This window comes from Heptranchias perlo, unplaced genomic scaffold, assembly GCF_035084215.1.
Source record: "Heptranchias perlo isolate sHepPer1 unplaced genomic scaffold, sHepPer1.hap1 HAP1_SCAFFOLD_54, whole genome shotgun sequence".
NCBI classification, from domain to species: domain Eukaryota; kingdom Metazoa; phylum Chordata; class Chondrichthyes; order Hexanchiformes; family Hexanchidae; genus Heptranchias; species Heptranchias perlo.
Window position 1 is genome coordinate 1,178,880 of NW_027139559.1, and position 16,855 is coordinate 1,195,734.

Genomic DNA, 16,855 nt, shown 5'->3' on the forward strand with positions numbered 1-16,855 from the left:
GATCTTTTGTGCGGCCATTTTGACCAACCATTCAAGTGTTGTCTGTAAAGCAAGCCCCGCCTCAATAAATCAGATTATCAATAAAATATAATCTCAGAATCCGATTTAAGATCATGTCATGGCCCCGAGCTGCTTTCCGTCCCCTGAGAAGTGTTGGGGGTGGAGTATAAAATGGGAATTGGTTCCAATGTTTGAAACCCATCAGCTCTTTCTATGATCTCACTAATTTGACAATGAGATGGAATGGATATTTCACCGCGTTCTTCAGCTCCTCTCTGAATTTAGTCTGGGTCAGGACATAAATACATGTGTTTGTGCAGGAACTGAAAAGCTGCAGCATCTTTGCTGTGTGTTCTGCGATATAAACAGGGTCAGTGGCAGAGTTATAAGACTGAATGTTTATAATTCGCGCAAAAATGTAAAATATAACCTGTGTTACCCATAACAATATAAAACTGCCCGATATGCTGAAGAGTATAATGATGGATTTCTTTCGGTTCTCCATCTCCGCATCCTTGTGATTCTCTCCATTGCTGTGGCCCCGGAGTCCACTGCGGGCTCGACTGGCCACTAAAATACGTCTGACCGTCAGAACATTGAGCAGCAAAATCAGACAGAACGGGACACAAGGGGTTAATATGAGGTGAAACAAGTCAAATGCGGACCATGAGGGGGATGTACGGAAGCTCCGTGTTATCACACAAAACCAGGGAACATTATCAATGATATAGTCAGGTTTAAGTGTAAAGTACCAGGGGAGACTCTCCAAACAGCCCAGCACACTTACTGTTCCCAGAACCACAGCCGCCGTTTTCTCGGTGCAATATTTTGTTTTCAGCTTCTCGCAACAAATGGCCACAAATCGATCAAAGGTGAAAGCGACTGTGAGCCAGACTGAAACCACAGCGGTTGCATAACTCAAGAAGATAATTAAACTACACACGGGAGTAATGTCCAGGAATGACCGTGGGAGATAAATCTGACCAATCCATCTCAATATCGGATCAGTGATAACGACCAGGAGATCGGCCACTGCCATTCCCACCAGGTAGCGACTGATACATTTGGAGAGACCGCACTTTCCTCGGGACAGGATCACAATCGCCACCAAGTTAACTGTAAGAGAGAGAAAAGGAAGCAGAGAAATGACTGATCAGACCTGAAGCCAAAACAGCAGTTTGAGAGGATATGGGGTGAAATTTCCAGCTTTGTTGTTGCATCGAACGGTGGAAAGTGATTCATTGACCTGGGCAGTGCTTTCGGACAGAGAATTGTTTTTAAACACAAAGATCAATAATGAATTGGGAGATCGATACAGAAAGTGAGTAAAATGAGCATATGATCCATTGGAATGGCTGAGTGAGGGCGCAGTTCCGGTTTGGAAAGGAGACGGGGTGTTACCGAGCTGGAATCCAGCGGATTAAAGCCGGATTTGGGCTCCTGACGGACGGGGAAAGAGAGCGAAGGGTCGGGAAGGCGAGGGGACAGGGGGAGATGCTGTTGATTTCTTGCCCAGGGTTAAGAGAGTCGACAGGGGCTGGCACTAAACGGGAAAATCAGGTGGAGACGGAGCCAGTGATTGACATTGGGAGGGAGACAAGGAAATGGACATGAGGAGCTGAAGGGGAGTCCGGAGCAGATAGTTTGAGAAAGCGGATCAACTGAAGCAATCAATGAGGACACAGATGATTCAATGCAGTGGGAGGAGAGGCTGGGATTCCCAGGGAGAGACTGGAGCAGAGTTTTAGAGGAAATCTAATCTATAGGTCCCACTAACACAATCCAACTCATAAATTCAACAATTCTTTTCTGTGGTTATTGGTGTCAGGGGATAAAATGTGATCATCAAATTTAATTTGTACATTCAATTAAAATTAAACTGAATTTTTTAATTAAAGCAGCCTCCTTCTTTATTGAATTCAGCCGAGCTCCAAAGATAGAATATTCAAATAATATATTACGATCGAGAAATTACTGATTCTACAATTTAAGTAAGGTTTAATTTTGTTTAGATTTAAGTTGGGAAACAAGGAGAATTCACAAAACAGATTGAGGACCTGACAGGGATATAAAAGAGGAGCGAATCCCTCAATAAAAACTCACTCAATCTGACCACATCATAATAATACCTTCAAGTCACATTTTCTATGATTAATTGTACTGGAAGTTTCAACAGTTCATTCTGATGAATTATTCACACCACAGCCTATCGCTTTCTCTCTCAGTCACCCTCTCTAACATTTAATCTCACCTCTTTCTCAAGTGGATTTTCATTCCCTATTCAATCCTATCATCGGACACCAGCATTCATTTCACCATCCACGTGTTCCACCGATCCTATTCTCAGTGTCAGTTTATTAAATGCTAAAGTCTCCAAGGCACAGTTCACTGTTTCTACAGATCATTCACCTCTCCACCTGTTCACCTACACTGCCAAGTCTTCGCACCTCGACATTGGGGAGACTAAACACAGATTTGGTAACCGCTTTGCGTGACCGTCACCTTCTGGTCGCTTGCCATTTTAATTCTCTATCCCACTGCCTCTCTGTCCCCTGTGCCGTCGGCCCCTTACACTGTTCCAACGAAACTCAGCGGAAGCTCGATGAACAGCAGCTCATCTTTCAATTAGTTACTTTACAACCTTCCGGACTCAACAGTGATTTCAATTACTTCAGATCATAACCACTGCTCTCATTTTTTCGGACTGTAGGTGCTGGTAATGGTTCTGCTTTTGCCATTTACAGTTCCTCTAGACCAATCTTTTATTTATTTATTTGTCCCATTGCCACCCTACTTATCCTGCATCATTTTGTCATTTAATCACTCCCACCTTCCACCCTATCACAGATCTTTCCCTTTGTTCTACCCCCCCCCCCCAAACCCACCCAACCCCCACCCGCCTTCCTCCCCACTTTGTCGGGCTCTGTACTTGCTTGGAAACTGTTACATTTTTAACTTCCCGTTCTGAGGAAAGACCATCAACCCGAAAGGTTAACTCTGTCTCTTTCTCCACAGATGCTGCCTCATCTGTTGATACTTTCAGGAACTTCTGCTTATTTTACCTAAACAGTTAACTTCATCTGCAAATCATAGAATAAGCAAAATCGAATACCTCTTCCAGACAGGCCTCAAAATAATTAGATTCCTTCTCCTGCAATTATGAAGAAAAGCGATAGATGGCGCGATTGTTCAATTAACAGAACGGCAACATGAAACTAATAATCCACAGAGAAATGGCCTCCTGATTCTAACAATGCAAACTGACACAACATAACTACAAACATTGCATTTTACAATGACTGTCAGTAAATTCATCCACAGTGCAGCAGAGAAGGAGAGGTGAAAGATTCATAAGCAAACTCAGTTCAGGAGCCAGACATCGAAAGTGGCGTCAGATACACACATGATGAAATAATATTACATAACAGTGATTATAAATACATTGAAATGCTAGTTAAACCAAAGCATGTTTTACGGGCAGGGGACTTTAAACTGCCTCCTTGTAACACTGAGAGCCTGGGCTGTCTCATTATCAATCACCGAAAACACATTGATGAAAAAATATTCCAGGACAGGGTAGTTCCCCGTCATGAAACGGTTAACAGCTCCTGGTGGTCTGATATCAGCTCTTAACAAAGATACCTGATTCTAGTACATTCAGCACAGAGAATAATCCAATCACAATGCGAGGTTTCGATACACAATTTTTGTAACATCTACAAGACCGAACGTTTAGAAGCTAAGGACATCCCATTATCCAACAATACATTAAGTACATAGACTAATCCAGTCATGCACCAAGGACATAAAAAGGGTCATTAAAGATATAAGGTAATTGTTATATGATCGAACATATCGGTGTTAAGGACATACCATCATTCGACAATACAATAAGTACTGAGAACAATCCAATAACAATGCCGGGGCTGGATATAAAAATATCATCACGGATATAATGTAACTTGACAATTGAGAACGTTTAGAATTTAAGGACATTCCATTACTCAACATAGAGTAAGTACAGAGAATAATCCCGTAAGCAAGGCCAGGGTTGGACATAAGAACTTAATTGTAGCTATAATGCATTTGCTACAGGATAGAAAGAGCAGAGACTTAACACATTCCATCATTCAACCGATAGAGCAGAACAGGCCACTGTGTAAAACATGCAGCGAGAAAAAATAATTTGCCAAGTATAGCAGCAGAGTTAACACCAACAATGGCTTACCTGGAACACCAACGGCTGCAAGAACAGGATAGTAAATGTCCTGTACCTTATATATTACTGGATAATGCATTTCTGCGAGAAGCACTGACTTCTGTTGGCCTGGAAACCTTAGCTCCGGCAGGCACTCTGAGCTGATCCATTCCAAAAAGCCCTGATTTATGCAGGGGGTAAGTCTCCAGTGACATGGTTGTACTCCTGATCATTTCCATTAGTTACAGTCAATTGAACAAACACATTACATCAGCAGCACCTTCTCAAGGGCAATTAGGGATGGGCAATAAATGCCGGCCTTGCCAGCGACGCCCAAAACCCATTAACGAATTAAAAAAAAGAATAATGTAGTGGATAGAACACAAACATCTCAGAGTCCAGGATATTATCTTACTCAGACCTCGCGCAGGAATAAAGTTAAAAGCTGCACTCATACATGACTGATGCAAGAATAATGAGCGGCTCCATTTACAGTTTTTCTATCGTTGTATTGATCATGTTCACTCCTGGCGATTCATTTCTAAATGTTACCGATTTCTCTGCAGTGTAAACTGAATCCAGGGACACAAGAATACCGGTTTCACTCTGTTCCTGCAGTTTCCCAGTTAAAATATGAACTTTGAATGGTTGACACAAGGTCATTAAAGGGTAGGTTGAGGACTACAGCCTTGAAATGACTGTGGGTGATATTAGGGGACAGACATTGACATCCCTCTCTCCGCTATTTTAGTGAAGATTTACCTGTTTATGCTTCATTGGTTAACAACTCCAAGAAAATTGGCCCCGTGTAATACCGAGCTGAGCTCATGATCCGATTTGACCTCCAGCACAAAGGCCCCGTGATGCCCTCACCAGCCTCCATTCCTTCCTCTGCCCATTGCCATAGAAACCCCCATCCATGCCGCTGTCCCCTCCAGACTCCATTCCTCCAATGCACTCCTGTAGACACCAAAACTCTAGCTTCCGACCCGCACCAGGTCCTGCTTGTTCTCACATTATCTTCATTGGCTCCCAGTTCCCCTTCACCTTAAATTGAAAATTCTCATTGTTGGGTGAAATCCCTCCATGGCCCACCACTCCAGATCCCCCTCCCCTCCTCCACACATGATATCAAAGAAGCATATAGCCCACAGCAGAGAAGAAGTACATTCGATCCCTCATGCCGGCTCATTGCAAGGGCTAATTACACTTAGCGCAGAGCCTTGTAATTTTTTTTTTTTTTTTTTTATTCGTTCACGGGATGTGGGCGTCGGTGGCAAGGCCGGCATTTATTGCCCATCCCTAATTGCCCTTGAGAAGGTGGTGGTGAGCCGCCTTCTTGAACCGCTGCAGTCCGTGTGGTGAAGGTTCTCCCACAGTGCCGTTAGGAAGGGAGTTCCAGGATTTTGACCCAGCGACAATGAAGGAACGGCGATATATTTCCAAGTCGGGATGGTGTGTGACTTGGAGGGGAACGTGCAGGTGGTGTTGTTCCTATGCGCCTGCTGCCCTTGTCCTTCTAGGTGGTAGAGGTCGCGGGTTTGGGAGGTGCTGTCGAAGAAGCCTTGGCGAGTTGCTGCAGTGCATCCTGTGGATGCTACACACTGCAGCCACAGTGCGCCGGTGGAGAAGGGAGTGAATGTTTAGGGTGGTGGATGGGCTGCCAATCAAGCGGGCTGCTTTATCTTGGATGGTGTCGAGCTTCTTGAGTGTTGTTGGAGCTGCACTCATCCAGGCAAGTGGAGAGTATTCCATCACACTCCTGACTTGTGCCTTGTAGATGGTGGAAAGGCTTTGGGGAGTCAGGAGGTGAGTCACTCGCCGCACAATACCCAGCCTCTGACCTGCTTTCGTAGCCACAGTATTTATATGGCAGGTCCAGTTAAGTTTCTGGTCAATGGTGACCCCCAGGATGTAGATGGTGGGGGATTCGGCGATGGTAATGCCGTTGAATGTCAAGGGGAGGTGGTTAGACTCTCTCTTGTTGGAGATGGTCATTGCCTGGCACTTATCAGGCGCGAATGTTACTTGCCACTTATGAGCCCAAGCCTGGATGTTGTCCAGGTCTTGCTGCATGCAGGGTCGGACTGCTTCAATATCTGAGGGGTTGCGAATGGAACTGAACACTGTGCAGTCATCAGCGAACATCCCCATTTCTGACCTTATGATGGAGGGAAGGTCATTGATGAAGCAGCTGAAGATGGTTGGGCCGAGGACACTGCCCTGAGGAACTCCTGCAGCAATGTCCTGGGGCTGAGATGATTGGCCTCCAACAACCACTACCATCTTCCTTTGTGCTAGGTATGACTCCAGCCACTGGAGAGTTTTCCCCCTGATTCCCATTGACTTCAATTTTACTCGGGCTCCTTGATGCCACACTCGGTCAAATGCTGCCTTGATGTCAAGGGCAGTCACTCTCACCGCACCTCTGGAATTCAGCTCTTTTGTCCATGTTTGGACCAAGGCTGTAATGAGGTCTGGAGCCGAGTGGTCCTGGCGGAACCCAAACTGAGCATCGGTGAGCAGGTTATTGGTGAGTAAGTGCCACTTGATAGCACTGTCGACGAAACCTTCCATCACTTTGCTGATGATTGAGAATTGTAAACAATTTTACAACACCAAGTTATAGTCCAGCAATTTTATTTTAAATTCACAAGCTTTCGGAGGCTTCCTCCTTCGTCAGGTGAACGATGTGAAAATGAAAACCTCGAAATGAAATCGCATTTATAATTCACAGAACAATGCTTGGTGAGTGCAGACAGTTTTTTCAACTGCCCGTTGCCAAGGCAATCAGTGTGCAGACAGACAGGTGTTACCTGCCAGGTCTCACAGAATATACAAATCACCAAAAAAAAAACAACAAACAAAAAAAACAGAGATAGAGAGGTAGAAACATAGAAAAGACAGCAACTGACCCGTTATATTCAAAACAGATAACATTTGTTCACTGGTGGGGTAACGTGTAGCGTGACATGAACCCAAGATCCCGGTTGAGGCCGTCCTCATGGGTGCGGAACTTGGCTATCAATTTCTGCTCGACGATTTTGCGTTGTCGTGTGTCTCGAAGGCCGCCTTGGAGTACGCTTACCCGAAGGTCGGTGGATGAATGTCCATGACTGCTGAAGTGTTCCCCGACTGGGAGGGAACCCTCCTGTTTGGCGATTGTTGCGCGGTGTCCGTTCATCCGTTGTCGCAGCGTCTGCATGGTCTCGCCAATGTACCATGCTCTGGGGCATCCTTTCCTGCAACGTATGAGGTAGACAACGTTGGCTGAGTCACAGGAGTATGAACCATGCACCTGGTGGGTGGTGTCATCTCGTGTGATGGTGGTATCTGTGTCGATGATCTGGCATGTCTTGCAGAGGTTACCGTGGCAGGGTTGTGTGGCGTCGTGGACGCTGTTCTCTTGAAAGCTAGGTAGTTTGCTGCGAACGATGGTCTGTTTGAGGTTGGGTGGCTGTTTAAAGGCGAGTAGTGGAGGTGTGGGGATGGCCATAGCGAGGTGTTTGTCCTCATTGATGACATGTTGAAGGCTGCGGAGAACATGGCGTAGTTTCTCCGCTCCGGGGAAGTACTGGACGACAAAGGGTACTCTGTTGGTTGCGTCCCGTGTTAGTCTCCTGAGGAGGTCTATGCGATTTTTTGCTGTGGCCCGTCGGAACTGTCGATCGATGAGTCGAGCGTCATATCCCGTTCTTACTAGGGCGTCTTTCAGCGTCTGTAGGTGTCCATCGCGTTCCTCCTCGTCTGAGCAGACCCTGTGTATTCGCAGGGCCTGTCCATAGGGGATGGCCTCTTTGACGTGGTTAGGGTGGAAGCTGGAAAAGTGGAGCATCGTGAGGTTGTCCGTGGGCTTGCGGTAGAGTGAGGTGCTGAGGTGCCCGTCTTTGATGGAGATTCGTGTGTCCAAGAAAGAAACTGATTCTGAGGAGTAGTCCATGGTGAGCTTGATGGTGGGATGGAACTTGTTGATGTTATCGTGTAGTCTCTTTAGTGATTCCTTGCCGTGGGTCCATAGAAAGAAAATGTCGTCGATGTATCTGGTGTATAGTGTTGGTTGGAGGTCTTGTGCAGTGAAGAAGTCCTGCTCGAACTTGTGCATGAAAATGTTGGCGTATTGGGGTGCGAATTTGGTCCCCATGGCTGTTCCGTGTGTTTGGGTAAAGAACTGGTTATCGAAGGTGAAGACATTGTGATCCAGGATGAAGCGGATGAGTTGTAGGATGGCTTCCGGAGATTGGCTGTTGTTGGTGTTGAGTATTGATGCTGTCGCAGCGATGCCGTCATCGTGGGGGATACTGGTGTATAGTGCCGAGACGTCCATCGTGGTGAGAAGTGTTCCTGGTTCAACTGGTCCGTGGGTACTGAGTTTTTGTAGGAAGTCTGTAGTGTCACGACAGAAGCTGGGGGTTCCCTGTACGATGGGTTTCAGGATGCCCTCGATGTATCCAGAGAGGTTCTCACACAGGGTTCCGTTGCCTGATACGATGGGACGTCCGGGTGTGTTGGCTTTGTGTATCTTTGGGAGGCAGTAGAAGTCTCCCACGCGGGGATTACGTGGGATGAGAATGCGTAGGATGCTTTGAAGGTCTGGATCGAAGGTCTTGATCAGTTTGTTGAGCTGGTGGGTGTGTTCTTTGGTCGGATCTGCGGGTAACCGTCTGTAGTGTTCCTGGTTGTCCAGTTGTCGGTATGCTTCTTTGCAATAGTCTGTTCTGTTCTGTATGACTATGGCTCCTCCTTTGTCCGCTGGTTTGATGACGATGTTGCGGTTGGTCTTGAGAGCGTTGATGGCGTTGCGTTGTGCTCGGGTGACATTCTGGACTGTCTTCTGAGTGCGGCTGATGAATCTGGCATTGACGCATTTCCTGACAGCTTGAGCATACATGTCCAGCTGAGGGCAGCGACCCTCCGGAGGAGTCCAGTTTGACTCTTTCCTCTTCGGTTGCTGTACCGCGGATCCCTCTGTCTGCTGTTCCGGATCGTCGATTGTCTCATTGGGTTCGCTGCTGAAATCTTGGGGTTTGTGGTAGAATTCCCGGAGCCTCATTCTTCTGATGAATTCCTCTGTGTCCGCCGCGAGACTAGTGGGGTCCATTTTGGTAGTGGGGCAGAAATTGAGCCCTCGGCTGAGAACTTCGATTTCGTCTGGTTGAAGGGTGTGGTCGGACAAATTGACAATAGACTTCCCTGTGGTTGCAACCGTGGTACCAGGGGAAGCTTGGTCGATGCTGGTGGTGATGCCGAGTTTCTCAAGCTTCCTGCTCTTGGTTTTCATGTAGGCAGCGTAGTTCCGTTGCCTCGTCTGTTTGGCGGTATAACGTAGCTGGTCTGCTGTTTCCTGAGTACAGGTTGAGAGTATGGACTCTATCTTGGTTTCGAGGTTGTGGCGTCTGCTGTAGAGTTGGTGTATGAGATGGTTGCGGAGTGTGCGAGAGGTACGGCGGCAGAGTCTCTCAGCGTAATCCGAGTTGTATGTGGACCTGAGTGGGTTCGTGATCTGGAGTCCTTTCGGGATCTTGTCTGCTTTCTTGCAGCTCTGTAAAAACTTGATGTCTGTGTCTAAATGCGCGATCTTCTTGGATATCCTTTCCACTGTGAGCCGGCAGTTTGTGGTGTCGATGGTAGTCATGATGTGGAGATGCCGGTGATGGACTGGGGTTGACAATTGTAAACAATTTTACAAAACCAAGTTATAGTCCAGCAAATTTATTTTAAATTCACAAGCTTTCGGAGGCTTCCTCCTTCGTCAGGTGAACGATGTGAAAATGAAAACCTCGAAATGAAATCGCATTTATAATTCACAGAACAATGCTTGGTGAGTGCAGACAGTTTTTTTCAACTGCCCGTTGCCAAGGCAATCAGTGTGCAGACAGACAGGTGTTACCTGCCAGGTCTCACAGAATATACAAATCACCAAAAAAAAACAACAAACAAAAAAAACAGAGATAGAGAGGTAGAAACATAGAAAAGACAGCAACTGACCCGTTATATTAAAAACAGATAACATTTGTTCACTGGTGGGGTAACGTGTAGCGTGACATGAACCCAAGATCCCGGTTGAGGCCGTCCTCATGGGTGCGGAACTTGGCTATCAATTTCTGCTCGACGATTTTGCGTTGTCGTGTGTCTCGAAGGCCGCCTTGGAGTACGCTTACCCGAAGGTCGGTGGATGAATGTCCATGACTGCTGAAGTGTTCCCCGACTGGGAGGGAACCCTCCTGTTTGGCGATTGTTGCGCAGTGTCCGTTCATCCGTTGTCGCAGCGTCTGCATGGTCTCGCCAATGTACCATGCTCTGGGGCATCCTTTCCTGCAACGTATGAGGTAGACAACGTTGGCCGAGTCGCAGGAGTATGAACCATGCACCTGGTGGGTGGTGTCCTCTCGTGTGATGGTGGTATCTGTGTCGATGATCTGGCATGTCTTGCAGAGTTTACCGTGGCAGGGTTGTGTGTTGTCGTGAACGCTGTTCTCTTGAAAGCTAGGTAATTTGCTGCGAACGATGGTCTGTTTGAGGTTGGGTGGCTGTTTAAAGGCGAGTAGTGGAGGTGTGGGGATGGCCATAGCGAGGTGTTTGTCCTCATTGATGACATGTTGAAGGCTGCGGAGAACATGGCGTAGTTTCTCCGCTCCGGGGAAGTACTGGACGACAAAGATTGATGATTGAGAGTAGACTGATGGGGCGGTAATTGGCCGGATTGGATTTGTCCTGCTTTTTGTGGACAGGACATACCTGGGCAATTGTCCTGCTTTTTGTGGACAGGACATACCTGGGCAATTTTCCACATTATCGGGTGGGTGCCAGTGTTGTAGCTGTACTGGAACAGCTTGGCTCGAGGCGCAGCTAGTTCTGGAGCACAAGTCTTCAGCACTACAGCTGGGATGTTGTCGGGGCCCATAGCCTTTGCTGTATCCAGTGCACTCAGCCGTTTCTTGATTTCACGTGGAGTGAATCGAATTGGCCGAAGACTGGCTTCCGTGATGGTGGGGATATCGGGAGGAGGCTGAGATGGATTATCCACTCGGCACTTCTGGCTGAAGATGATTGCAAACGCTTCAGCCTTGTCTTTTGCACTCACGTGCTGGACTCCGCCATCATTGAGAATGGGGATGTTTGCAGAGCCTCCTCCTCCCGTTAGTTGTTTAATTGTCCACCACCATTCACGACTTGATGTGGCAGGACTGCAGAGCTTTGATCTGATCCGTTGGTTGTTTAATCGCTTAGCTCTGTCGATAGCATGTTGCTTCCGCTGTTTAGGATGCATGTCGTCCTGAGTTGCAGCTTCACCAGGTTGGCACCTCATTTTTAGGTACGCCTGGTGCTGCTCCTGGCATGCTCTTCTTCACTCCTCATTGAACCAGGGTTGATCCCCTGGCTTGTTGGTAATGGTAGAGTGAGGAATATGTCGGGCCATGAGGTTACAGATTGTGCTGGAATCCAATTCTGCTGCTGCTGATGGCCCACAGCGCCTCATGGATGCCCAGTTTTGAGCTGCTAGATCTGTTCTGAATCTATCCCATTTAGCACGGTCGTAGTGCCACACAACACGTTGGATGGTGTCCTCAGTGCGAAGACGGGACTTCATCTCCACGAGGACTGTGCGGTGGTCACTCCTATCAATACTGTCATGGACAGATGCATTTGCGACAGGTAGATTGGTGAGGACGAGGTCAAGTAAGTTTTTCCCTCGTGTTGGTTCGCTCACCACCTGCCGCAGGCCCAATCTCGCAGCTATGTCCTTCAGGACTCGGCCAGCTCGGTCAGTCGTGGTGCTACCGAGCCATTCTTGGTGATGGACATTGAAGTCCCCCACCCAGAGTACATTTTGTGCCCTTGCTACCCTCAGTGCTTCCTCCAAGTGGTGTTCAACAAGGAGGAGGACTGACTCCCAGGGCCACTCCCTCCTGACTGTATACCACTGTACCGACACCTCTGGTGGGTCTGTCCTGCCGGTGGGACAGGACATACCCAGGGATGGTGATGGAAGAGTCTGGGACTTTTGCTGAAAGATATGATTCTGTGAGTATGGCTATGTCAGGCTGTTGCTTGACTAGTCTGTGGGACAGCTCTCCCAATTTTGGCATAAGTCCCCAGATGTTAGTGAGTATGACCTTGCAGGGTCGATTGGGCTTGGTGTTTTGCCGTTGTCGTGTCCGGTGCCGAGTGGTCCGATGCCGGGTGGTCCGTCCGGTTTTATTCTTATTATGACTTTTCGTAGCGAGATTTTACAACTGAGTGGCTTGCTAGGCCATTTCAGAGGGCAATTAAGAATCAACCACATTGCTGTGGGTCTGGAGTCACATGTTGGCCAGACCGGGTAAGGGCGGCAGGCTTCCTTCCCTAAAGGACATTAGTGAACCAGATGGGTTTTTACGACAATCCGGTAGTTTCATGGCCATCATTACTGAATCTAGTATTTTAATTCCAGATTTTTTATTTATTTAATTAATTGAATTTCATTAATTAATTGAATTTAAATTCGCCAGCTGCCGTGGCGGGATTTGAACTCTATGCTACCGTACCCAGCAACAACAGCAACAAACCTACCCCTGACCCCCTTATTGAATTGACACTGTCCTCCTTTGTTGGGACGACCCTCGCTTGGTTCCACTCACCTATCTGATCACAGCCAGGAGAAGCTCCTCTTCACAACGTATCACGGATAATCACTGATGTTTCTAAAGGTTGAATCCTTGCTTCCCTTCTTTTCCTCATCTACAGGCTGCCATTTGGTGACATAGTCCGCAGTCACAAACTGGTTTTCAGATGTACGCTTATAAAACCTTGGCTTCTCTGGACGCTTCCAATGTCTTTGTGTTTTTCAGACCGACATCGTGTTTGAGATGAGCCACGATTTCCTCCAGTTACCATTGGAGAATCATGCTCTTTGGTCCCACAACCTCCACATCGTTGTCATTGATTCCAACCCCATGCCTGGCCTTAGTCTGAGGCTGATCCTGACTGTTCATAACTGCAGCGTCCTATTTGAACACAAGCGAAACTTCTGACTCCATATCCTCTCCATCCCAAAGACAGCCTACTTCTACATCCGGAATAACATCCCACCCGTCGAGCTCATGTGCTACGAAAACCCTCAGCCATGCCTTTGTAACGTCTTTGGTCTTTGTTCTCCTCTCCGGCCTCTCCACAAACTTAAGCTAATCCAAAACTCTGCTGTCCGTGTCCTATCCCGCACAATGACCGTCACCAATCATCCACGTCCTTATTGACATGCAATGGTTTCCTGTCTCCTGAGCCTGCAGTTTAATTTTTCTTTCGTCTATAAGAACAGAAGAAATAGAAGCAGGAAGAGGCCATTCATCCTCTCGAGCCTGCTTCCGTATTCAATAATATCATGGCTTATCTTCGACCTTAAATGCATAAGAGCCTCACGCCTTCCAATCTCTGGAATCTCCTCCAGCTCTACAGCCCCTCCCTCTGCTCTTCAAACTTTGGCCGCTTGTGCAGCTGCAGTTCATTTGCCCTAATTTTGGCAGACGCGGCTTTAGCCATATCCACGCTCCAAAATACCCGCCCTAAGCCCCGCTACCTTTCATCTCCGTCTCCCCCTTTCAGACCTTGCAAGAAACCAATCTCATGCTCCAAGCTTTTGACACGCCTCCTAATATCTCCTCCTTTGGCTGAGGTTCTATTTTTGTCTGATTTATACCCCTGTGAAGCACCTCGTGATCTTTATCAATATTAATGGCGCTACAAATTATTCTTGTTACATTTAACCGACCTCCACTCTCTCCGTCCCACCATTGGTGGCCATTCCTTCAGTCAGCTAAGTCTCCCACACTTCCTTTTACATCCTCCTTAAACCTACTCTTTGACCAAGCTTTTCATTACTCCTCTCGGTATCTTCTTATTTCTGTTGTGACCGTGTTTTCTCATTCGTTGTTCACTATATGAGCAAATGTAGTTTCTGGTCTAAAATTCTTGTACCAGACAGAGATTTATACAACAAATGGGCTTGTTGAGATAAATTAACATTAAAAACTATTCCTCGACACAGTTTTGTTCGAACAACATAAATTGGTTTATGTGCAGACATTGCATTGAAATAGATTTGTACAACTCTAAGGAAGCTTTTACTGATCTCTTGAACTGATACCTAGCATGACGCTTTTTTAGGAACATAGGAACATAGGAACAGGAGTAGGCCATTCAGCCCCTCGTGCCTGCTCCGCCATTTGATAAGATCATGGTTGATCTGTGATCTAGCTCCTTATACCTGCCTTTGGCCCATATCCCTTAATACCATTGGTTTCCAAAAACCTATCTATCTCACATTTCAATTTAGCAATTGAGCTAGTATCAATTGCCGTTTGCGGAAGAGAGTTCCAACCTTCTACCACACTTTGTGTGTAGAAATGTTTTCTAATGTCGCTCCTAAAATGTCTGGCGCTATTTTTAGACTGTGCCCCCTAATCCTAGAATCCCCAACCAGCGGAAATAGTTTCTCTCTATCCAACCTATGCGTTCCCCTTAATATTTTATAAACTTCGATCAGATCACACCTTAACCCTTGAAGTCCGGGTATCATTCTAGTAAACCTACGCTGCGCTCCCTCCAAGGTCAATATGTCCTTCCAAAGATGTGGTGCCCAGAACTGCTCATAGTACGCCAGGTGCGGTCTAACCAGTGTTTTGTATAGCTGCCGCAGAACTTCTGCTCCCTTGTACTCCAGTATAAAGACCAGCATTCCATTCGCCTTCTTGATTATTTTCTGCACTCGTTCATGACACTTCAATGATCGATGTACCTGAACCACTAAGTCCCTTTGGATAGCCACATTTTTCAACTTTTTACCATTTAGAAAGTACCCTATTCTAGCCTTCTTTGATCCATTTGTCTACATTGAATTCCATTTGTCTACATTGAATTCCATTTGCCACCATTTTGCCCATTCACTAATCTATCAATATCCCTTTGTAATTTTATGTTTTCATGTACACTGCTTACAATGCCACCAATCTTTGTGTCATCGCAAACTTAGATACGAGACATTCTATGCCTTCATCTAAGTCGTTAATAAATATTGTGAATTATTGAGGCCCCAAGACAGATCCCTGCTGGACTCCACTAGTCACATCCTGCTAATGTGAATACTTACCCAACTCTCTGTCGCCTTTCGCTCAGCCAATTTCCTAACCAAGTCCGTACATTTCCCTCGGTTCCATGGGCTTCTAACTTAGCTAACAATCTCTTTCGTGGAACTTATCAAATGCCTTCTGGAAGTCCATATAAATAACACCCAGTGACATTCCCATGTCCATTATTTTAGTCACCTCTTCAAAAAATTCAATCAGGTCAATCAGTGCGACAGGACGGTGTGCGGACAACACAGTGAACTGCTGAGAGTTTGGTATGTGTGGGAGTTTTCGGGTTAATCTCGTTAAAATCTAGTGCATATTGCTTTCAACTGTTTAAGTTCAATTTTGAAGTTAAATTTTTCTACTTTCTTTCAGGCTTCAACAGAGAGAGCTGCTGTAGGAAGTTAATTGGTTAGCTGGATTAAACTGGTACCTGAAGGTAGGGCAGGCCTGACTCATCTGTGTCACAAACTGTAGAAATACTGGGGACTTTCAGTGCGACAGGATGGTGTACGGACAACACAGTGAACTGCTGAGAGTTTGGTATGTGTGGGAGCTTAAGGGTTAATCTCTTTAAAATCTAGTGCATATTGCTTTCAACTGTTTAAATTCAATTTTAAAGTTAAAATTTTTAAGTTTCTGTCAGGCTTCAGTAGAGAGAGCTGCTGTCGGAAGTTAATTGGTTAGCTGGATTAAACTGGTACCTGAAGGTGGGGCAGGCCTGACTCATCTGAGTCACAAACTGTAGAAATACAGGGGCCTGTCAGTGCGACAGAACGGTATGCGGACAACACAGTGAACTGCTGAGAGTTTGGTCAGTGTGGGAGTTCGGTGAAGTGGGGGAAGAAGGTGCTGCTTTTCCTTGCTTTTCCTAACTTTTTCCACAGAGCGGCAGTGGACCTGAGCGTTGAAGACTGAGATTGGGGAATAAAAGCAGCGGCAGACCTGCAACAAGAGAAAACCACTGTGCGACGTCACAGGTGAGGCAGGAGAGTCCAAGAGGTGAGCACAGCATAACAGGAGAGACCTAGAGTCTAAGGCAATCATGGCAGGACAGCTCGCACACGTGATAAGCTCCTCCTGCAATATGTGGGAAGTCATGGCCACGACCAGTGTCGCTGGCGACCATGTGTGCAGGAAGTGTGTCCAGCTGCAGCTGCTGGCCAACCGTATTTCGGAGCTCGAGCTGCGGGTGGATTCACTGTGGAGCATTCGCGATGTTGAGACTATCGAGGATAGCACGTTCCGTGAGGTGGTCACACCACAGGTAAAGATTACGCAGGCAGAAAGGAAATGGGTGACCGCCAGGCAGAGTAAAAGGACTAGGCAGGTAGAGCAGGAGTCCTCTCGGCCCATCTCCCTCTCAAATAGATATTCTGCTTTGGATACTGTTGGGGGAGATGGCTTATCAGGGGAAAGCAGCAAGAGCCAAGTTCGGGGCACCACGGGTAGATCCGCTGCACAGGAGGGGAGGAAGAAGAGTGGCAGGGCTATAGTGACAGGGGATTCAATTGTAAGGGGAACAGATCGGCGATTCTGCTGCCGCAAACGTGAC

At 46.8% G+C, this 16,855-nt stretch overlaps 1 protein-coding gene across 1 annotated transcript; it reads right to left on the reverse strand.

Annotated features, from left to right (window-relative positions):
• Positions 1-211: 211 nt before the first annotated feature.
• LOC137315172 (probable G-protein coupled receptor 139) lies at positions 212-4,298 on the reverse strand. The gene is made up of 3 exons (XM_067980052.1): positions 4,219-4,298; positions 2,141-2,145; positions 212-1,149 (listed from the first exon to the last, which is right to left on the reverse strand). Exons 1-3 carry the CDS (start codon positions 4,296-4,298, stop codon positions 212-214), a joined length of 1,023 nt encoding a protein of 340 aa, XP_067836153.1.
• Between the last annotated feature and the right edge of the window lie 12,557 nt (positions 4,299-16,855).

What these genes read in the sequence shown, in the direction of transcription:
- LOC137315172 (XM_067980052.1), bottom strand. Translation starts at nt 4,298, where the DNA reads ATGCATTATCCAGTAATATATAAGGTACAGGACATTTACTATCCTGTT.